This window comes from Rhineura floridana, chromosome 4 (genome assembly GCF_030035675.1).
Source record: "Rhineura floridana isolate rRhiFlo1 chromosome 4, rRhiFlo1.hap2, whole genome shotgun sequence".
Taxonomy (NCBI): Eukaryota; Metazoa; Chordata; class Lepidosauria; order Squamata; family Rhineuridae; genus Rhineura; species Rhineura floridana.
The window spans coordinates 85,865,878-85,889,530 of NC_084483.1; the positions used below are offsets into that span (position 1 = coordinate 85,865,878).

Sequence of the window (23,653 nt, forward strand, 5' to 3'; positions counted from 1 at the left end):
TTATAGTCCTGAACTCAGAAACGCTTGCTTAACAACCCTCTAAGTTTTCATGGTGATACACAAAACAGTCAAAGAGAATCGAGAGTTCAAAGTATAAAACAAGAGAAAAAAATCCAGACCCCTGTCGGACTTTTGTCTGTCAGTGGTCTCATAATTTGTTGAAATTAGTTAAAAATCAGCCATGTTCACAGAGTACCTGTAATCCCATTACTGACCTTGCCCCATACTCTGACCTTCATCTTTTGCAGTTTAAAAGTTAAAAAAAAATGCCTAGCTGATTTTTAATTAATTTAAGATCTTTAATATGGAAATCTATTATAGCCTTTGGCATGCTCAGTAAGAACTGTCAGTGTTCTAAAAGCCAGACTCACAGCTGTTTGGCTTGGCTAATCAGGTGGCCACACCCACACCAGACCTTTATTTCACTTTAGATAGTCATGGCTTCCCCCAAAGAATCCTGGGAAGTGTAATTTGTGAAGGGTGCTAAGAGATGTTAGGAGACTCCTTTTCCCCTGACAGAGCTCCAATGGGCAGAGTGGATGAACAGTCAGCCCCTCTTCTGGGGATTGTAGCTCTGTGAGGGGAATAGCATCTCCAAGCAACTCTCAGCACCCTTTCACAAACTACACTTCCCAGGATTCTTTGGGGGAAGCCATGGCAGTCTAAAGTGAAATAAAGGTCTGTTGTGGATATAGCCAAGAACAGCTTTGTTTTAACTTTAGGTGGGAGACTACATGTGCCTGCTATATAATGAAAAGGTGGGGGAAACCCTGAAAAAGAATGATACTGTTCACAATGTTTCCCTTTTGCAAAGGAAAGGGGATTTCCTTCTACCCAGTGCCCACCCACACAATCTCCTCCCTTCCCCCTCCCTCCCCTTCTCTCCTGCCCCCTCCCTGCCCTTCCCTCAGAGCAGTTTCACCTATCCTAAGCATGATTGTACATGTAAATCCCACTGCACACCAAAAACATGCAAATGATCAAACCTGCCTTCCCCTCCTCCTCCCTCCTATCACTCTCCTCCCTCCGCCTCCCCCTTCCCTTCCAATCCTCTCCCCCTCCTTCCCCTCCATTTCCAATCCTTTCCCATCCTCCTTCCTTCTTCTGTCCCCTTCCCCCTTCCTCCATGGTCAGTTTTATCCTAAGCATGATTGCACGGGAGTAAATCCCATTGAACTCAATAAGCATGCAAATTATCAGACCTGCCTTTCCCCTCCCCCTCTCTCCTTCCCCTCACCTCCTTCCCCTCTCTTCTCCCTTCCTCCTCCCTTCTTCCTCCCATTCCTTTTTTCTTGCTCCTTTTCCCCTGCCCACTTCAGCCTTCTCTTTCCCTCCCTCTTCTCTTCCTCCCCCATGGTCAGTGTCACCTATCCTAAGCATAATTGCACAGGAGTAAGTCCCACTGAACTCAATAAGCATCCAAATGATCAAACCTGCCCTCCTCCTTCCTTCCCCCTCCTGCCTGCTCCCATCTCCTACCTCCCCTCTGCCCTTCCTCCTGCTCCCCTCCCCATCCCCCCATGGTCAGTTTCACCTATCCTAAGCATGATTGCAGGGGAGTAAATCCCATTGAACTCAATAAGCATGCAAATGATCAATCCAATCTCAGCAGACTTGCACAGGATCCCATTTCTTACCTCCCGGATTAAAAAGCAGAGAAATCCACTAATAGGCAAAAACCTCTTGCGGTTTAAGAATGTACCTATAGCCAACAGATATTTCTAAAAAGCAGGGAAATTGGGCAGCTATAGTGAATGCACCAGGGGAGCAGGAGACCTGACCTCCTCTCTGAGATATTGTACTGCCCTACACATTTGTAAAAATGCAAACACAATTTGGGTTGGTCTTTCACAGTCCAATCCACTTCCTGTGTAGCTTGGAAGAATTTGGTAACATGTACCTCTGCACATATGGTGAGTGGTGGCAACACCTACAATCAGCTCAAATAACAGAAACAAGGCATGTGCTGTGTTGATCTTGTTTTAGCAGGAGGAAGCAACAATATTAAAACAGTTCAACAATATTAAAACAGTGATATAGTTCAAATAGTCACTTTAAATATGTTTGATTTACTTTGCAATTTTAGTGAAGTTTCATATAGTAAATCATTTTCTTTTGCTTCTGTTTCTGTGAATATGTAAAGTACAGCAACACTGCAAAATTTACACTAAAAAAACTCCAAAAACAATTGTGGAATAATGGCACTGACTATTCTGCAGAATAGTTTCCAATGGACATGAGGAATGTCTCAATTTGCACAAGATAAAACAGTGGGAGGTTAAATATATTCTAGCAAAATTCTAGGTGTGCTCTATATTTTTAATTGACCATGCCCACCTTCCTTAAGTGGAGTGGTTTAAGCATAGCAGGCTGAAAACATGGATCTTGGGCAGACAAAGTTTGTTTTTCCAACAGCTGGAGTCATTGCTTAAGTAGCAGCATATTGTAATCAGTCTGACTGTATATCAAACTGCAGTTTCAGATTCAACTATTAAGACACCCAAAATAGAAACAGAACATAACCTCCAGTTTGAAACACAAAAGTCTGTCTTTGCCATATGACACTGACCAATAAGAAGGCATTGAAATTAATAAAAATAAATTTGACACAGATTTCTAGGATGAATAATAAGAGAAATATAATTTTCTAGGTTATATTCTCTGTAAAAACTGTAGTAATACAGGAAAGAAGCAAAGAAAGAAGATCACCAACAAACATACAAAAATGTAATTCCCCATCTTTGGAGATGGCAGGTGTTGCCACCACTCACCATATGCTCAGAGGCACGTTACCAAATTCTTCCAAGCTACACAGGAAGTGGATTGGACTGTGAAAAGACCACAACGTTTTTTTTGCCTATTAGTGAATACATGTTAATTTCATTTTCCTGAGGGATGGATTTATGGGACAGTTGTCTACATGGAAAACCCCAGTCTATGCCATCTACAATATTAATTGAGTGTTGTTTTTTAAGAAGGTAGGTATTTTTTTTAAGCAACTTTGAATTACTCTTTTTCATTTACCTCTCACTGAAACGTGGATCACCATAAAAAGTGTGTAACTATAGAGATAGCTAGGTAACTGTGTTAGGTTTAAGTCCCATGGCCAAACTGCTTTGAAGAAAAGAAAGCAGATCAGAGGTGTTGACCTTCTCTGCACCCACATGTCTGGCTTTGCACCATCTAAGGAAGGTGGTCCAAGTGGATAGATACTTCCAGAGGATAGAAGGTCTTGAAGCTGCTAAGACTGTAGCAATATCATCCTCTGGGAGACCCACCTTTGGCTTTCAACTTCCAGGCATTTAGAGCTAGCTAAATGAGATCCAGAGATGATCTGGAGACACTGGCAGATGTCATGGTGGAGATGTTGTCAGGTACATGGTCTCAGAAAACCAAGGCTGGTGTGGCCAGAACAGTGCCATAAGGACCACTGTCACCCACTTCTCGCTGACTTTCTTCAAGATTCTCCCAATGAGAGGAGTTGGTAGGAACATACAGTGCAGCCCTAGGGGCCATGGAAATAGAAGTGCATCCATTACTTCTGACCTCTTCTTCCTGCATCTAGCAAAACAGTGAGGCAGCTGATGGTTGGTTTCCAACACAAAAAGATCCAGTTGGTAATGGCCAAAGTGATGTTGCAGGACTGCAAACACAGTTTCTTTTAGCTTCCACTTGGAGATCCTGCTGACTGAGCCAGTCTCTGTGATGCCTGCTGACATACCCTGCCACAATGAATTCCAAGAACAACTCTGCCCAGTTCAGTAACCGTTGTTTGCTGCTGCAGGGTGCATAAACGAGTGCCACCATATCTATTGAAATGCACCTTTGTCATTGTGTTGTTTGTCCAGAGCAATACATGTGTTAAAGGAAGCATTGGCATAAAATGGAGAAGAGTCAGTTGAGTTGCTCTCACTTCTAGCTAACTGCTGCTGTTTAGGCTTTCTATCTTGGACCACTTCCCCTGGACTAGATGGCCATCACAGTGAGCACCCCAGCACATCCAGTTGGTGTCTGTGGTGATGATGGCATATTGATGTTCTGACAGAGGAGCTCCCTTGCTGAGATTAGTGACAGACAGCCAACATCTGAGTGGTCAGCAAAGTGGTTCTGGTAACAGAATCCACTGACAGTGCTAGACTATGGCCAACTGATGATCCAGAAGGACCCACTGCAGAGACCTGGAGTGATGACATGCCCATTGCATTACCCCTATTGCAGAGGTCATCATCCCTTACAGCTGTGCCAACTGCATGATGTTCGCTGTCAGCCAAATCAGCTGCCTGAACTTCACAATACATTCCTGAGACATGACATAACCCCTCTAGTGGTGTTCAGAAGGGCCCCTAGTTGTTTCAGGCACTGAGAAGGTACCAGGCTGCTTTTTGCCTGGTTAACAAGAAACCCGTGCTCCTGCAGACATTCTAGAGTGGTCTGAATGTCCTTGAATGCCTGAGCTTTAAATGGTGACCAGATAAATAATTGTCTACTTATAAACTGACTCTGCTGAGGTCACCAGGGTGACCATAAGTTTCATGAATACCCTTGGTGCTGAGGTCAGGCTGAAGGGCATGGGCCAGTATTGATAATGCTGGCTTTTGTATGTGAACCTCAACAGATGTGTGTCCTGATGAATTGGGAGGTGCAAATATGCTTCAGTCAAGTTGGCTGAAGCAAGAAAGTCTGCTTGGTACAGCACTTCTTTGTTACATGCTAGATCTGGAACTTTCTATATGAGAAATATTTTGAGAAACTTGAGGCTGAATGCAGCCCACCACATCCTGACCCTTGTGGGCACTATAAAGAATACACAACAGAAGCCAGAAAAGGTTGTGCTTGCTGGCACAAATTCTATCACCACAAAGTGATTAATTGCTACTTGCACAAATTGGCATTTGTGAGGACACCTAGATACTGCGGAAGGCAGAAAACAATGTGAAGAGCGCTCCTTCATCCGATATCCATGATGAATCATGGATAAGGTCCATCAATCTGATGTTGTCTAGTGCCAGGCCAGTAGAAAGAGCTACAGCTTGCCCACCACAGGTGGCTCTGGAGGGAGCTCCGGAGAGCCAGAATTGCTGCTGTTTGCCTGCTATGGCCACACTAGAGGAGACCTATCTGGAGGCTTGCTGACCTCTTCTGGTCTACAAGCTGATGACATGGCTTCACATTTGCCCCTGGTCTCTACTAAAACGCAGCCTCACCAAACAGCAATCTCACAGAAGGAGCCAATGCCAGGTTACAGCACAATGCCACGTCAGCTTCCTAGTGCCATAATCAAATGGCCTTTTTATTGATGCACACCAGCTGTCATTGCACAGATGGCAAACTGAGTTGTGTCCATTGTTGCAATTGACAGTAAAGCTAACAATCTAGAGATGATCAGTGTCTTATAGTTTCTCTCAGGGTCTTGTTCTTTGTCATCTAACAACTTCTCTGCCCAAGCAAACACAGATGCTGTGTGTAATGCTCAAGCTGCCAGGGCAGTAGCCTCGTAGATCCTGCAAAGAGCAAGATCAGACTTTGTGTTTTGATGGGTCCTGGAGTTGTGCATCCCCATCCTTTGGGAGGAGGGCATGAGACACCAAAGAAATTGGGCCATCCACTGCTGGAAGTTTCAGTTGGCCCATCATTGGTTGCTCTAAAAGACAGAACTTACTAGCCTATGAAATAAGTTTTTTGTTTGGTAGTGGAGTATCCCTTTTGGACTTAATGATAGCTTTAAATGAGTTAGAAATCTTGATAAGTCGTGCCAAAAGTTTTAGCTCAGGAAGAACAGGTAGCCCATTAAAGGTAGCAGGAACAAGCTCAAATGCTAGAGTGGCTAGAGACTCACAGAGGAGATTTGCAAAATGCACTACATTAAATAATCTGATGGACTGCTATTCTTCCACATCTGATTCCTCATTCCACTCTCCTTCATCCCCTACTAGGGGCATTAGGGGGTCATCATCAAAAGGGGCTGGGGCTAACCTAGGCGGTTTATTCAGCAGGGTGGCCCTGCAGTATACAGTTTGTCCCTGTGTCACTACATATGGGTCTGGAGAAACTTCCCTTCTTCCTCTGGCAAAGTTCTGCAATGACTGGTGGTTCCTGGCAGACACGGTGTATGTTGACTTTGGGCACAAAGGCTGGGCCAGTTCGCAGCACCACCCTATCTCTGTGGAAAATACCCACAGTTTCTCGACTGAAACAGCCTGCAGTTCAGATACCCTGCGTGCCGTCGTAACAGCCATCAGAAAGATAGATTTGAAAGAGAGAATTCTCAATGGATGGATCCCAACGGCTCAAACAGAGGCTTTTGAAGAGCAGAAAGGGCAGTGTGTAGGCTCCAGGATGGAAAACTGGAGGGCTGAGGACAGTGGCTCCACGAAGAAACCTTTTGATTAGAGGATGGGAAGCCAGAGATACAGAGCCCTTTCCTTGTAGAATAGATGTAAGGCTGATGCTTGTCTCTTTAATGTGTTAGGACGCATGCCCATCTGAAGATCGTCTTGCAAGAACAGTAATACTTTGGCAACCACTGCTGCTTCTGGACCAATGCCACGCTTGTTGCACCAGATGGAGAAAGCTTTCCACGTAGACTGGTAGTTGCGAATGGTGGAATGACGTCTTGCCAACAAGATGGCATTGCTACTCCCAATGAGATTCCTAATCTTAGCAGTCTGTTGTGCTCAATTTCCATGCGGTCAACCGAAGCCACTGAGGATCTGGGTATAGAAGAAGGCCCTGATGGAGCAAGTCCAGATGTGCCGGTAGATGAAATGGTGGCGTCTGCACCAGTTGTATGATGTCCGAGAACCAGGGATGCCTTGGCCAAAAGGTGCTATCAGCACCACCCGAGCTCCCTCTGTTCTAATCATTTTCAGGACTCTGGACAACAGAGGAGTCGGAGGAAACACGCAGAGTAGTCCTTTCGGCCAAGGAACTGCCACGGCATCCTGCTGCTCGGCTTCGCGACTCTGGAAGCAAGAAAAGAAGTGCTGCTTCTGATGATTCTCTTCAGAGGTGAATAGGTCTACTCTGAAGTTGCCAAACTTCACCTGAAGAGAATGGAACACCTCCATGTTGAGGGTCCATTCCCCTGGAAAGAGCCTCTGTCGACTCAGCCAATCCACCGTGACATTCAAGTGGCCCTGAATATATTCTGATGTGACTGATAACATGTGTTGCTCTGCCCGTGACAGCACTGCAATTGACTTGGAGTTCAGAGCCCTCGAGCGAGTACCTCCTTGCTTGTTCAAGTTGGCTCGAGTCGTCATGTTGTTGGTGCGTATCAAAACATCTGGCAAGCTGATGGTGGCCACAGTGTTGGAGGGCCAGATGTGCTACTCATAGTTCCAGCCAGTTGATGCTTCTGTGCGCCTATTGGCGACCACCAACTCTGGACGTAGTGACCCTGGCAATGAGCTCCCCAGCCCTTGAGATTTGCTTCGGTGGTAATGACTGAGGGAGGTGGATCCTGAAGAGATACTCCCCTTTCCAGGTTTCTTGCCGCTGTCCACCAATAAAGGGACTGTTTGACCTGCCGGGACAGAAGAACGTAATGGTGGTTGCAGTGTGCAATGTCATCTTGGTAACGGAGAAGCAGCCATTGAAGTGGCTGAAAGTGCAAGCGAGCCCAGGGAGTGATCCCTATTGCCGATGCCATCATGCCTAGTAGCTTCCCGAGCATCATTACATCTGCTGACCAAACTTGTGTCAAAGGAAGGGCTAAGGTGGCAATCTTCTGAATTCTCTCTGGTGATAGGGAGATGAACTGTCGCACTGTGTCCAGTCTCACTCCCAAGTGTGTCGGTTGCTGAGATGGATTGAGGTGACTTTTTTGAGAATTCACCAAGAAGCCGTGATCCTTCAGGTGTGCTAGCATTATCTGGACATCTTCCTGAGCCCGATGAACAGAACTGGAGCAAATCAGAAGATCGTTCAGGTAAGGATATATGTGCAGACCTTGCAGTCGGAGACCCGCCACCAATGTCACCATCACCTTGGTGAAGACTCTTGGTGTTGAGGCGAGGCCGAATGGTAGTGCTTTGAATTGAAAATGCCCTTGTAGTAGAAGTGAAGCAGTCGCCGGTGTGTTGGGAATATAGGGATGTGCAGGTAGGCTTCCTTCAAGTCTACTGATGCGAGAAAGTCCTGGGTCTGGAGTGCTAGTCCCGTCTGTGGACTCACTGCCGTGAAGGCCTCAATAATTGTGCATAGGCATATGAGGGCTGCGAAAGCTAAGCCCTGAAGACATCCCTTCAAGTGGGTCATCACTGCCAATAAGCAGCCCTTGCTGAAAATTGGCGGGAGGCTGGAGCGGGTGGGAACTGACTGCGGCTGCTGCCAAGTGCTGCCCAGGCTTTTTACAATATTTCTTTTTTCTTGTTGAATGACCTTTTGTTTTGTCCATGTCTCGCAGGGAGAAAGATGAGAAAGACAGCTGATAAAAGGCAAGGAAAACTGACAGAGGGAAGGAGGCGAAGAAGGTGACAGATTTTTTTTTTGTAAGAACAACGAACAGAGGGGAAGCAAGTGTAAGAAACAAATAAAGAGATAAAACACGGTAAGGGAGAAGAACTATTATCCTTTACAGAGGAAAGATAACTCAGAAGGATGCACTCCGAGCTGAGACAGGAAACGAACCTGAGCCTCAGCAAGAGGGGAGGAGCAAAAATATTAGCTGAAGCGTTTCCTGTCTCTGAGCTGCAGGGGGAGCTACACTACCCACTTGGAGACCTCTGTCATCCATGGGAGAACTAAGAATTCCATGAGAATCAATCCTTTCTTGGACTTAACCCCTTCAGCCTCTGTGAGTATGTATCAATTTTTGAATTCTCCAACCACACACCCCCAAAACCCCTGAACATCAAAGTCAAGAACAACATCATAAAGGGCAAGGCCTAGTCTTTGACTTGATATGTTACTTTACATGCAGGAAAGTTTTTATATGTCTAGGGAGCATTGTAGCACAAGAATCTCCACCTAGAACTTCAAGTTCAACAGTCTAGGACTTGATTCTGCTTATTCAAATCTTCCTCTTGGGAAGTCATTAATGTATGCTAATGGTATATGCTAGCATTACCTCTTGAAGCTGCTTATTTTCATCTTCACTCTCAAGTTCAAGATCAATGATGCTGTCAGTAACAGCGTGAGTAGATTCTCCCATTTCTTGCATTGCACCTTCTTCCTCATCTTCTTCTTCTTCTTCTGGTCCAACTCGTTTTCCTGTTTTGATCATGACCAATTCCTGTAAGCGCTCTTCAAACTGAATGTGGAAAATGCCTAGTTTTTCTGCTAACCACCGGGCACAAACTGTTTTACCTGCTCCATGTGACCCTAAGAGAAATATTCTTATAGGGGGAGCCTAAAGAAAAGGGGGAAAAGTCAATGTAAAAGAGCAGGTTTATGCTGAATAAAGTTACAGCTCCATACTTTGTTTAGAAGTCTGAGATATTTACTATATTTATCTTTCAAGAGCCTATTATCAGTTGACTGTTCACACCTTAGTGTTGAGAACGGAAATAAATTGCCCTCATCTCATATCCTGCTTGTAGACTTCCCATAGACATCTGGTTGGCCACTGGGGAAACAAGATGGTAGACTATACCATCCAGTAAGGCTCTTACAGTGCAGTCCTATTCCTGTTTGCTCAGAAGTAAGTCCCATTGAATTCAGTGGGGCTTACTCCCAAGTAAGTGGGTATCAGATTGTAGCCTAAGCTTATCCTCATTCGCTCTTGCTGCTCTACTTAGCATTCTCACTTTCCTTCATTTGACTCAATCCCATATTTTTCTCTTAGTAATTTGTTACTAATTTAGTAATTTGTATATTAACAAATACTCATTTAACGAAGTTATTAAAAGTTCTAACACAATTATGGCTTTATGCAATGTGTCTCCTATACTTTAAAAGTATTTTTAAGTCTCACACAATTGGGCTAACCCAGGGGCTGAGACTGGGACCTAGTCTAGTCAGCTACCTAGTTTGTGTGTTTAGGGCTCAGAGTCCTCTTCTGGCATATGTTGCCAGGGAAATATTGGTCCTCTGGCTGGCAGTATGAAGCCTCTGGTTGGTTTCATGAATCCTCTGATTGGTTAGGCCTAAAATAAATAGTGGATGCCTGGCATTCTGATCTTGCCTAGTCAACAGACCTTCTGTACCTTCTGACTGTTACACTTTACAATCCAGTTCTTGCCCTTGCCTGCTCAAGATCAAACCCGTTCTCTAGCTTTAACATATATGCCCAGCTCAGGCATGGATTTGGGGAAGACCATTGTAGTCTCCTCTGACCCACCAATGTGTCTCTTGGTTGGTGTCTCCCACCCTCCTCCCCCAAGCCATGGGTGTATGTGGTGGCAATGGCTGTGTATGGCAATTTCTCACAATGCTCCAGAGTGACACTATGGCTGGCGCTCTGAGCCATTAGGAGAAATAGGGACAAAATAATACTAGAATCACAGTCAATATCAATCTTTTCTGTAACAGACATATGAAAGATTTTGAAACTGTTGCATACTTTTAATGGCTCATTGTGAGACACATACTCTTCGGGATTTTCCAAAAATTTATCTCTGTTTTCTGGAGTTGAAAAATAATAGGTTTTTTCTCGATATTTAGCTTCATTTTCACTAAGTCCTGGGTAAAGGATAAAGTTTTCCTTCAGAACCACTGGGCAAAAGTGCTTTGTATCTCCCATGTGTCTCTTCCTCTCAGCAGCTTTTTCTTCATCCTTAAAATGGAAAAATATTTCTGATAGGGTGTTGAGCATTACTTTCATAAATATCCTTTAAAAAATTAGTCTAACTTATTGGCCCAGAAGATACAGGTATCCAGAGGGCAGCTGAAGGCTGCACATCTACTGTTGCAGCCAAGGAGACCTCCCCTCACCAAGAATGTGATCAGTGTTGTCAGCGCTGAGAGTGCCAATCAGCTGTAGGTGGGTGGTGGGCAAGAGGATGTTTCAGCAGTGTCTGGCAACCACTCCTGTACCCCCTCCCCAAAGGGTGATGAATGCTGTCAGAGTAAATGCTCCAGCAGCTAATTAAGAGATTGCACCAACAACAGTCTTTTGCATTCTTGAAAAGTAGATCAGCATACAAAAATGTTTCTGCTTGGAGATGGCACTCACTATAACTCTCACTGGAATGCAATGATGTCGAGCAGTCCAAAGAAAGGTAGCAGTAACACTTGCAAATTGTATTAAATTCATTGAAATGTAAACACGTTCAGCATTTCAGCATTCAGTAGATCGGACATAGCAAACTCAAATAGCTTGGCAGACTAAATTCTGCCCTCAGTAAATGGAGGCCACACACATAATTTTGCTTCAAATATGCAACTTCTTCATGAATTTAGCACCCAAACATCAAACCTAGCTTAAGGTGGCTGCTGCACATAGATAATGCTGAACAAAAATCCCAAATCTCAACACTCCCATACAACCCCAAAAAGAAAGGCATGAAACGTATTGAGACGGAGAAGGAAATGTTTCTTGGCTATTGGGATTGAAAATATACATGAAAAAAATTACAGCTAAAGAAAATCTATCAAATTCAGGCTGTAGCTTACTTCCTCCTCCTCTTCTTCCTCATCTTCTTCCTCTTCCTCTTCCTCTTCCTCTGCCAATGCCTCTGCTTCAGCATGCAAATCTTCTTGTTCCTCATCCTCATCTTCAGGACCAAATTCCCAGCCATGATACTTAAAAGGTTCTGCCAGAGATATTAATGCTTTAATGTTTTTCTTAAAAATGTAATATGGAAGCATGCAAGGCCAGAGATAAATCATGACAAACACTTACACTGAAAATTGATTAAAAAGCATATGTTACTGAAACACATAAACTGTTCAAATTGTATATAGAGCATTGCCTGGTGGACAACTATGTACATGCATGCCTGCTGAAATCAGTGAGTTGTACATTAGATATCAGGCTATGCGACAACTCAGTCTTAAGTCCTAAAATAATAGAGAGATGTGTGTGCGAGAGAGAGGACAGAGTAGGAGGCTATCGCAGAATGCCAAATATGCTAGAAGAAGGCTATTGTTCTGCTTCCCTCCACTTTCCAGTGTGGATATTTTAGTTCTGTTCCCTCTTCTCCCTAGGAAGTTAAGATACTCTCCTTTTCACTGTAAAATGTGGATCATACCAAAACAAAATCCGTGGGATTTCCAGTTTGGTCTGGCTGGCAGATTTTTATTTCTCTGTCTCACCATCCTCATAAGATCTTCTGCATACATTTGTGGAGAACTATGACTGTCATTCTCATAGGAGACACAAAAGGGATTAAAATGGTCCATTGAAAATATTTTTGCGGCTCATTTTACAGAGATTGGGATGGCAATAACCAGTGTGTTTTAATGGCTATGGATTCAGATCACAACACTCCATTCAGTTGCAGCATTTCCATCCTTTCTAGAGTGCATCAGTGTCACATAATTCACTGTGTTAACAAGATTGGCAGATATATAATCACTGGTTTTTCTGTGACTGTCTCCACCACCTCTGACATATTTTTTAATAGTTTTATTTGTTATTTAATTTTTGTGAATTGTATTGTTTTATTGATGTATTTCTGTATTTGTGTTTTTCTTGTAAGCCGCCTTGAGGGCCTTTTGGCCATAAGGCAGGGTATAAAGAGGGATTGACTACTAAACCACTCTGAAATCTATGAGGGGGATAGGGGTCTCCTAACAATGCTCAACACCCTTCACAAACTACCCTTCTCAGGATTCTTTGGGAGAAGTCATGACTGTTTAAAGTGGAACAATAGTGGAATAAATGTATGGTGTGAATGTGGTCATAGTCAGTTTTCCTCCATTACTCATCCCTCCACCACTGTGCCACAATGCAGGTGCCTGTGTCTATATTAACATACAGAAGCCGGCGAGGAGCAAACCTTCGTCCTGAACTGGTACACTGGCACTGACTCAAGCAAACAGCCTCAATAAATATACATAAACAAATAATCTAAAGCAATATTATTATAATAAAGAAAAAGTTGTGGTAGTTGCATACGCATCCAATGATTTTTAAAGTCCCCCCCCCTTTTCCCAAATGGTAGGTGCAGGGTGCAGTGCATGCTGCATGAGGAGTTTAAACTGTTGATAACCTCACTGTTCTTATAGCCCTAGCCAGGTTGGCAGGCAGGCAATCGCAGGATGCTCTTCACACTTTTGGAGGCAGATCACAAGTTGTACAAGCTTAATTTACAGCAACATTTTACAATGATATAATAATAGACATATCTTGTCAAGTCCTTTCATAATTTGAAAGACTAGCATCACTGCTCTTCTTGGTTTGTATTTATTTATTTACAATTTTTTCATTTGAAACAGAATGTAAAGAAAAAAATAATGATGAGAACGACTTACGTTCCATAGCTAGAACACTCTGGTTAAGCAGCATCTCTGGACTTTGCCCCTCAATCTCTATTTCTGAAATCTGAATTAAAGGTGATTCTGCAACTGCTCCCTCCATTTTTTGCCAACTATGCATGAACTGGGTAATCTTGCTTTTAAGTGGTTCTATTTCTGGTACATCTGGGAAACCACCCTCAGGATATTCTGGTAGCTTGACTCCTGAACAAATCAAACTGCATTTTAGAGAATAATTTCACATTGATGAAGTATATTGTTCCCTCTTGTTTGATGTCCAGGCACAAGTGCCGATGCTTATCAAGCCAAAATGGCACACACACACCCTGACAAGAGGGAGGAATTAGTGAGTTCTCTGGAACTTTAAACTTCACATTGCAACATTTTGCTGCAAGTCCCACTTCTAACAAGGTAATTTCAACTGATAATTTCTCTTCTCATTGGTTATTTGTTATTTTCAGCATAACTATGAGTGATATCCAACTAAATCATACTCAGAGTAGATTCACTGAAATTGATGGCCCCAAGTCCACTGACTTCAGTGGGTCTGTCCTGATTAATCCCCCTATAAGTTTAACAATGTATTTTTCTCAGTGTCTGAGAAACATAATTGCCAAGTTATTGTGCTGCTTCTTCATACACTGCTAAAGAAAAAAAAGGAAAGAGGCTCAGTTACTTTATTAAATTTGCATGTGGTTATTGAATTACATAGCAAGTCAATTCAAGTGTATAATTCTTCACAGCAGAATTGGATTTCTGGTGAAGAAATCAAGACAGGTACATAATTATAATTAAAATATGCAACACAGGATCTATATTTAATTGGCTGGCTAAAGAATATCATGGAAGGAAAGAAACTTGTGCTCTAACCTAGTTCCGATGCAATGCTCTTCAGTTGTTCATGCTCTGACTGAGGTTTTTCTTCCGTTTCAAGGTGTTCTGTTGATTCTGTGAGAACAAGCAGAGAATGCTTTTTCCTTCTGTATACTTCATAGCAGGGATGGCGAACCTGTAGCCTTCCAAGTGCTGCTGGACTACAGTTCCCATCATCCATGACTGTTGACCATGCTGGCTAGGGCTGATGGGAACTACACCTGAAGAACCCCAGGTTTCCCATCTGCACTTCATAAAAAAAAGCTTTAAAAGATTTTGAAATATTAAGGGAGTTACCATAGAAATACAAAGATGCAATACGCAAGTGTAGGGCTGAGGAAAAGGTTGACATCTCAAGATGTCCACGGTGAGGTGAGGGGCGAGAAGAAGTTTAAAAGCATGCTTCAGAAGCTACTACAGCTTTCTGCAATTAAGGAATAAAAATTAAGAATAAAAATGGGGATAGATTGCTAGTGTGTCATCAAAATGTATGTTATTGACAGAGGGTTTATTTTTGTGAGTGATGTGTGGTGTTTGTGTTTCCTGCTAACATAATGGACTGGCTTAGAAGACACAGCCACTGCATTAAATTTAGAGTGACCATCTTAAAACTCAGCACTTATTTTTATTATACATAAGAACATCAACACATTTGACACCAAAGGCTAGCATCAAGGGGTCAGCATCACCAGGCAATTGCTGAGGTTCCAAAGCTCTAGGAGGGCCAATCAGCACGGACCTCTGACAAAACATTGTGGCTGAGGAGCCGCAGCAACAATCACTGCTGCCTGCAACAAAGCCTGAGCCCCATGGAAGGTTTGACCCTTCTTGGGATAATGTCCCCCACCCCAGTGCTGGCATCTTAATATGGGAAGGCTTTGCATGCAGAATGTCCCAGATGTAAACCCCAGCATTTGCTTGGATGAAACAGATTATCTTGACCCATTCCAATCAGGGTTCAGGCCTGGTTATGGGACTGAATCGGCCTTGGTTGCACTGATGGATGACCTTTATCGGGAGAAGGACAAGGGGAGTTCGATCCTGTTATTCTTACTTGACCTGTCAGTGGCTTTTGATACCATTGACCATGGTATCCTTCTGGGTTGACTTGGTGAGATGGGTATTGGAGACACTGTTTTACAGTGGTTCTGATCCCATCTCCAGGGTCGTTTTCAGAGAATAGTATTGGGTGATTGTCTTTTGGCCCCCTGGCAGTTGTGCTGTGGAGTGCCACAGGGTACCATCTTGTCCCCTATGCTGTTTAACATCTATATGAAGCCCTTGAGAGTGTACATCAGGAGATTTGGGGTGTGGTATCAGCAGTACGCTGATGATACCCAATTCTATTTCTCTGTAACATCTGAATCAGGAGAGGCCATGTGCAAGCCCTGGACTGCTGTCTGGACTCGGTGAGGGCTGGATGAGAGCCAATAAACTGAGTCTGAATCCTAGCAAGATGGAGACGCTGTGGGTTGGCGGTTCCTGAGTTCAGATAATTGGTCAGTTGCCTGCTTTGAATGGGGTCGTACTTCCTCTGAAAGAGCAGGTCCATAGTCTCAGGGTGCTCCTGGATCCATCTTTGTTGCTAGAGGCCCAGGTGATCTCAGTGGCTAGGAGTGCCTTTTACCAGCTACAGCTGGTAAGACAGCTGCAGCCGTTTCTGGACCAGGATAGCTTAACCACTGTTGTCCATGCACTGGTAACCTCCAGGCTTGATTACTATAATGCACTCTATGTGGGGCTACCCTTGAGGTTGGTCTGGAAGCTGCAGCTGGTGCAGAATGCAGTTGCGAGACTGCTCACTGGGGCAGAGTATCACCAACATGTCACCCCCCTGCTGAAAAAATTGCATTGGCTACCTATTAGCTACCAGACTAAGTTCAAGGTTCTAGTTTTGGTATACAAAGCCCTATACAGCTTGTGACCAGGATACCTAAAATACCATCTTATCCTTTATATACCCAGTCGATCACTGAGCTCTGTAGGCGGGGGTCTCCTGCAGATACCATCTCATCAGGAGGTCCGTTCTATACAATATAGGAAATAGACCTTTAGTGTAGTGGCATCTACCCTTTGGAATTCCCACCCCTTAAATGTTAGACAGACGCCATCTCTGTTATCTTTTCAGTGCCTGCTGAAGGCCTTCCTCTTTCAACAAGTCTTTTAAGCTGAGATCTTATCCCAATCTGTGTCTGTGTTGGAATTGCTTTTTAATATTTTTTTAAACCTTTCCTTTTTTTAAAAAAAGATGTTTTAAATGCTTTTTTTAAAAAATCTGTAAAGATGTTTTGTGTTAATATATTTTACAGTCTGTTTTTATGGTGTTTTTAGTACTTTTGTTTGCCGCCCTGGGCTTCTACTGGGAGAAAGGGTGGGATATAAAGCAAATCATAAATAAGGAAGGAAGGAAGCAAAGAAGGCAGGGCTAGTAAAGAATCATGCCTGAAACCCTAGACAGCCATTGTTGATGGTACTGAGCTAGATGAACCAATGAACAGCTTTCTATGTTCAGACTTTTCACCTTCTCCTCCTCGCAGTTAGTGAGAGGACAGCCAGCCCCGGCAGTGTTGTCACTCACTAGCCTGCCCCAAGCAAGCAGGACAGTGACAGCTGCAGCAGTGGCAAGGATCAGCCACTACTGCTCATTCACCTGCCTTGTGTCCTCCACAGAGGGGGAGGATAAGCAAGTGAGTGGAAGCAGTGCACTGTCACTACTTACTCACCTGCGCCTGGGTGTGGATGCAAGTGGCAAAAGTGCATTTCAGGGATTACCAAAAGATGAGGAAGGAGTGGAAGTGGCAGAGGAGTCAGCAAAGCTGTGAATCAAGCTGTACTCTCCCAATTTCTTAGGAAGTATCATGTGATGTCAAATCTATTTTTCTTCTGACATCTGTTTTAAGTGCTTGGACGACTGGATTGGCAGCCAGCACTTTTGTGTGGAAGGGAAAAATACATGATGACTTTGGCTGGCTAGTCTGATCGTTTCGTGAAATCTTTTCTAGTTATGGTTGCTATTATCTCTACTTGAATTTTTACAGGGGACTGAAAGGGAACAGGAGAGGTGAGGACTATCATCATGGACTGTCATCACCACCTACCTATTTATTTATTTATATAGTATAAATAGGAGCCCACCTATGTGGTTTGTCTCACTAGGACTCCTCTGGTTTATTATGTGGGTTACCCTCATCCAGTTTCCATTTATGCAGTGGGGCTCTGCACCTGGTGGGAGGGGAGAGAGGGTGGGATTTGGGTTTATGTTTCTTGTTTTGTGATGCATGTTCTGTTATATTTGGGATCATAGCGGGGAAGGTGAGAATCATCAGAATGCAGCAAATGTGAATGTAATTCAGGTGCTCTTGGTTGGGGGAACAACTTGGTGCACACGGGTCTTTAAAAGCCAGGATGGTGGCAGCAATACTGTTGGCTAAAAAGTGTCTTGTAGCAGTCTCTGATGTTTGCAGAGATCAAAGAGGCAGACATTTTTTGTTAGGCACTTTTTTGTGTGGGGGGGATAGCAGTTACATTGAGTTCCGTTTGCTGTACCAATATAAGGCATCTTTTTTGTCTCAAACACCCTAAAAGAATTGGGTTCATTTAAACAGGGTATCATCTTATGGTGGTGGTGGGGTGATAATGTGATGGATGTGCAGCTTGTTAGAAGTTGGAGGATGAGGATTCTAACTCTAGATCCATCAAACTTGGCACATCTTGTGGGAGACTTTGGGCTGCTGGATGTCGGGAGAAATCGCCATCTGATGGTCAGAGATTACACCTATTTTTTAATGAGATACAAATCTTACTTCAAAACTAATCATATTCTGGTTTCCCAGGAGGCCTGAGATAGGGTGACTGATGCTCAAAGAGATGTAATCTCTATGTCAACCATGCACTAATTTTGGTCAAAGTGGCACTGGGAGAGTCTGGACTGCAATGCAAATCCTGGAGATTATATCACTTTGTTGTTAAAAAATGAAATTGAAGATAGATTAAAGGAATGAATAACACAATATAAAATCAGACCCAAGATGTGGCTCTTCTCTTGTCCTCTTGATGGCACCCAGGATATTTTTTTCCTTGGAAAATTCTAGATGGGAGCCCATTGCGTAGGTGACTCTAACAGATAGCACTTCGGGATAACTCTTGAAACATTTCAACATGAAAACTCTTCCTGTTTGTGCTCTGACTGAGTGAAGTCCCCTGAAACTAAACTTTGGAGTTGTAGAATCTAGCTCAAGAGCATGGACAGAGTGTAAACTCAAGGTTTAAAATGAACAATAACCAAATTTCCCCAAATTATATGAGGTGAAATCTTTTTTACCACCCAAATAGATAACTATAAGTAATGTGTCTTTTTTTAAAAATTGTGTGGTAACATGTACGGACAAAAGCATGTTTGTGAAATCTTACCTGTCTTAGGTTGCTCTTTGGAATCCATAGACCTCTGTACTTCATCAAGTTGACCCTCAGTTTCTACTGATTCTATGATTGGATATATTAAAATATTCAATGTTACAGATAAATAAGGATTCTTTATTTAACTGTGACACACATTTCACCCATACGCACAAAAATTCATGGTAACTAAAACCTTGGGTAAGCTTCTAAATTGCAGAAGCCAAGAACTATAATAGTGGCCCCATTTATGCTACTGTAGTGGTTGTGATACAAGCTTCTAGTTGTGCTGCAAGAGCTACAGCAGGAGACAGATTGGCCTCGATAGCTTAGCTTTTGCATTATAGATCTGTTTCAAATGTTTGGGCTTTTGGTAGCTTTCTTTGCTTGGTGGCAGCAGGGACTATGCCTTGGAAGCACAAGGCCTCACACAACTCCAATGACATTTTGAGCATACAAAAGCATGCACAACTAGTTCAATCTCTACCATCTATGCCTTTGGAGATGTGGGAAGGAGTATATAGATTAGGCAACTATACAGACAGATTACATGAGCTACTGGCTCACACAAAACATTATTTGTGTGGTACTGGAAGTGCATAAACAAGGCCTATGCCTGGCTTTATTGCAGCAAGAATGTTTTAACTAGACTACAGAAAGTCATGCTATTACCAGTGAGGATACAGTCAAAGGAAAATGGAAAAGATAACACAAGACAAATGTCTTCACTAGGCAAAATCAATGATGTTGCGTGCAAATCTTTGACAGCATCATCATTACATTATTTCATTATTTAACAAAGGATACTTGGGAGAAAGACAGTGCAAGCAATAGAAAAAGGTAGCACTGAGTTTCTTTTGATAGAAAAGAAGGATAAGTTACACGCTAAAGAAGACCAACCTCCAGACTTTTCTTTCTCTTTAGTTAGAGCAGAATCAGTAGGTTGCACTATTTGGCCTGATTCAGCCCCAGAATGTATTTTGGACTGTGATTCAGATGCAGATGGGTGCTCTAAAAAGTCCATGGATTCTGTAGACATAAGAAAAATACATCCATCCTAACATTCACAAAGCCATTTTGAATCTTCAGAGATGGACCTCTGTAACATTCTAAACAATGAAACCACCCTACATATGCACTAGACAATAGTTCTCTATTTAGGTTTGATGAATGTTCAGATAGGTAGGCACATGATTAATTCACACAGGTTTACTATGAGGTAGAAATAAGGCCTGGGTACATATATTCCAATGATTATGGCTAAAAGGAATCCTGAATTGCAAACAATGAGGGTAAAGTTGATTGCCTCCTTAGCAGTCTTGATGCCCCATCCACATCTACTGTAGTCCCCAATGAGGTGTCCAGTGCAACGTTTGCTGCAACTTCTTGGGAACGGTTTCAGTTGATGTGGCCTGATGACGTAGAGAAGGTTGCGATGATGTGGCCAGGACTGCCTCCTCTTGACCCTTGCCTTTCTTGGCTTATTAAAGCTTGCAGAGGGGGATTGACTGAGTTGATCCGGGGTGTGGTCAATGCATCATTGTGGGAGGGAGTGGTTCCAGCCACCCTGAAAGAGGCAGTGATCCGATCGTTCCTGAAAAAGCCCACCCTGGACCCACTGGTCTGCGACAATTACTGATTGGTCGCAAATACCCCTTCTTAGGGAAGGTGATTGAGAGGGCTGTGGCATTGCAATTGCAAGTACTCTTGGATGAAACAGATTGTCTTGACCCATTACAGTTTGGGTTCAGACAGTTATGGGACTGAATTGGCCTTGGTCGCCCTGATGGATGACCTTTATCGGGAGAAGGACAGGAGGAGTGCAACCCTGTTACTCTTACTTGATCTCTCAGCAGCTTTTGATACCATTGACTATGGTATCCTTCTGGGCCAACTTGGTGAGATGGGTATTGGAGGCACTGTTTTACAGCGGTTCCGATCCTATCTCCAAAGTCATTTTCAGAGAATGGCATTCGTGATTGTCTTTCGGTCCCATGGCAATTATGCTGTGGGGTGTTGCAGGGTACCATCTTGTCCCCCATGCTGTTTAACATCTATATGAAGCTCTTGGGAGCGGTCATCAGGAGATTTGGGGTGAGGTGTCAGCAGTACACTGATGATACTCAGCTCTATTTCTCTGTAACATCTGAATTGGGAGAGGCCATGCAAGCCCTGGACCTCTGCCTGGACTCAGTGAATGGCTGGATGAGGGTCAATAAACTGAGTCTGAATCCTACTAGCAAGATGGAGGCGCTGTGGGCTGGTGGTTCCTGAGTTCAGATAATTAGTCAGTTGCCTGCTTTGGATGGGGTCGTACTTCCTCTGAAGGAGTAGGTCCATAGTCTGGGGGTGTTCCTGGATCCATATTTGTTGCTAGAGGACCAGGTGACCTCAGTGGCTAGGAATGCCTTCTACCAGCTTCAGCTGGTAAGACAGCTGCGGCCAATTCTGGACCGGGATAGCCTGACTACTGTTGTCCATGTACTGGTAACCTCTATGCTGGATTACTGTAATGTACTCTATGTGGGGCTGCCCTTGAGGTTGGTCTGGAAGCTGCAGCTGGTGCAAAACGTGGTGAGACAGCTCATTGGGGCAAGGTATCACCAATGTGTTACCCTGCTGCTGAAAGAACTGCAGTGGCTACCCATTTGCTACCAGGCCAAGTTCAAGGTTCCAGTTTTGGTGTACAAAGCCCTATACAGCTTAGGAGAAGGATACCTGAAAGACCGTCTTATCCCTTATATACCCAGTCGATCACTGCGTTCTGCAGGTGAGGGCCTCCTGCAGATATCATCTCATCAGGAGGTCTGTTCCGCACAACATAGGAAACTGACCTTTCGTGTGGTGGCACCTACCCTGTGGAATTACCTCCTTTTAAATATTAGACAGGTGCCATCTGTGTTATCTTTTCAGGGCCTATTGAAGACCTTCCTCTTTCAACAAGCCTTTTAAGTTGAGACCTTATCCCAGTCTGTGTCTGTGTTGGAATTGCTTTTTAATATGTTTTTAAACCATTTTTTAAAAACAATATGTTTTTAACCTTTTTTTTAAAGAGCCAGCCAGCCAGCCATTTTCAAAACTTGGGATATTTACCTAGGATAAGTCATTATGGACAGAGGCTCTTCGGGTCTTCATCTGGCAGTGAAAGGAAGAGAACACAGGCACCAAGTAAGAGCCTCTGTGGAGAGGTGCCGCCACTGAAAAGACCCTCCCTCTAGTGGCCACCTGCCAAATATCATTTGGCGGGGCATCTTGGGAAGGGCCTCCAAAGATGTGATAGATAGGTATCTATGGGAAGAAGAAATCCTTAGGCAACCTGGCAGTTGTAGTGCCCCCCCACCAACTACAGTTGCTTGTGCAATTTTATTGAAGATAAAGGTGTCTCCTCCCTTTCCTGACATCTTGCAATGCCAATTAAGCATCTGTATCTATTCTATTGCAGTGATCAGGCTAGTCTAGGCATAATCAGACTGTAGGCTTGTAGAATCTTCTTTGTTTTTTCTAGAACCAGAGTTGGGTGCAAAAGAGTTGGGTGCAAAAGAGTGGGAGCTTATTGCTATAGGGCGGTCTAAAAATGTAATAAAATAAATAAATAAATAAATAAAATAAATAATTGAGAAAATGGAGCAGACATGCAAAATGATAAGCTTGGGAGTGGAGCCAACTACCTGTTGCATCCAATTCGGCTGACCTGCATATACAGTTCCAGGTTACTCAGATTAGTATTCTAATGGTCTTATTTAGAAAGGAAACATGCATTTTTTTATTGCCATTGGTCAAAGTCAGGAGTAAATAGAATTCTGCCCAATTCAGATTTAGTACCGAATTTTCCATTAATTCGCTTATTCGTTATAGTTGCAGACCAGATTTTTATGCAGTGATTTTCCACAACTATTTTCAGAAATGGATTTTTTAAAATGAAAGTCCATGTCTAAAATATTGATATTAATATCATTATTTTTATTGATATTTCCTTCAATTTATTGATATTTTATTTAATTTATCAACATTTCTTTTCAAAATACTGCTATTTCCTTTAAAATATAGATATTAATGTCAATATTTTTTCCTTGGGGCAAAAAACAGATTGGTAAAAGCAGCAGTTAATGGTCAAAGAATGAATCTGAATTGATACTAGCCTGTGAGGTTGATGGATTGCTTTTGAACCAGCACTGGCTAACAGATTCCCATCCCCACTCAGGGAATCTATGACAAATTGTCCAACAAAGTGCCATTAGAGCCTGATCTATCTTCTACCCACCCTTGAATTAGTCTACTTACTACACTGTATAGCTGTGCAATACCTACATGAATGACTATATACCAAGAGATACATGTGCAAGAGGAATATTTATGCAAACACAACCCCTTATGTGATAGATTAGTCCCTTCAAAGCATTGGGCTGCTTGAATCATCAGTTATTTACAGGCTCTTCTATTTTTTCCTTGGAAACATAGAGACTAATCAACAGAGCCATAATGCCATTTAATTAACAAACCAAGAAGCACATGATAAAAGTTACTTACCTCAGTAAGCTGTTTCATGCACTGTATATTTCTAGTGGACACACAAGCATTTTTTACATGTGCACATAAAACCGAAATGTGAGCACATGGTAAACACATATATCTAGCAAGATGAATGTTAGACATATATGCCAGGAAGCTAGAACTGGCTACAGCTTTCTCCTCTGTGTACATTGAGGGTTCTTTGCACATTACTTCATCCCTAAAAATGAGAAGTGCAAATGCGCCTAACAGGTGTGTGAAACTACATGTAACATGTAAGAGGTTACATCTGCTTTGATTTCTTGGTTAGGTGCTTTACTTGTGAATGGCAGATTATGGTAGTAGGTTTCACTGGGTGGTGGGAAAAGGTCTTCTGACCTCAGGAAACATAACATAGTTAGATCCAACTTGCTGCTCACAGTGCAGGAAGAGCTGATGTTGTACCTACCACATGCTTGCTTTAAAAAATATACAGCATATCATTCTCTATACTGGACCTTACTGCTACATAATC

The 23,653-nt window shown here is 43.0% G+C and overlaps 1 protein-coding gene across 8 annotated transcripts in view; it reads right to left on the reverse strand.

Annotated features, from left to right (window-relative positions):
• Positions 1 to 23,653, reverse strand: part of AK9 (adenylate kinase 9) — a 120,944-nt gene that overhangs the window by 42,547 nt on the left and 54,744 nt on the right. For 6 of the 8 annotated variants that reach the window (XM_061623584.1, XM_061623582.1, XM_061623581.1 and 3 more), the window contains exons 20-26: positions 19,531 to 19,659; positions 18,646 to 18,717; positions 14,233 to 14,310; positions 13,360 to 13,566; positions 11,557 to 11,696; positions 10,505 to 10,717; positions 9,071 to 9,352 (exon numbers count right to left, since the gene is read on the reverse strand). In XM_061623584.1, coding sequence (XP_061479568.1) covers positions 9,071 to 9,352; positions 10,505 to 10,717; positions 11,557 to 11,696; positions 13,360 to 13,566; positions 14,233 to 14,310; positions 18,646 to 18,717; positions 19,531 to 19,659 — 1,121 coding nt within the window. Of the gene's footprint in view, positions 1 to 9,070; positions 9,353 to 10,504; positions 10,718 to 11,556; positions 11,697 to 13,359; positions 13,581 to 14,232; positions 14,311 to 18,645; positions 18,718 to 19,530; positions 19,660 to 23,653 lie in introns of those variants that run through there. The other 2 variants (XM_061623586.1, XM_061623589.1) reach the window with 2 other exon arrangements.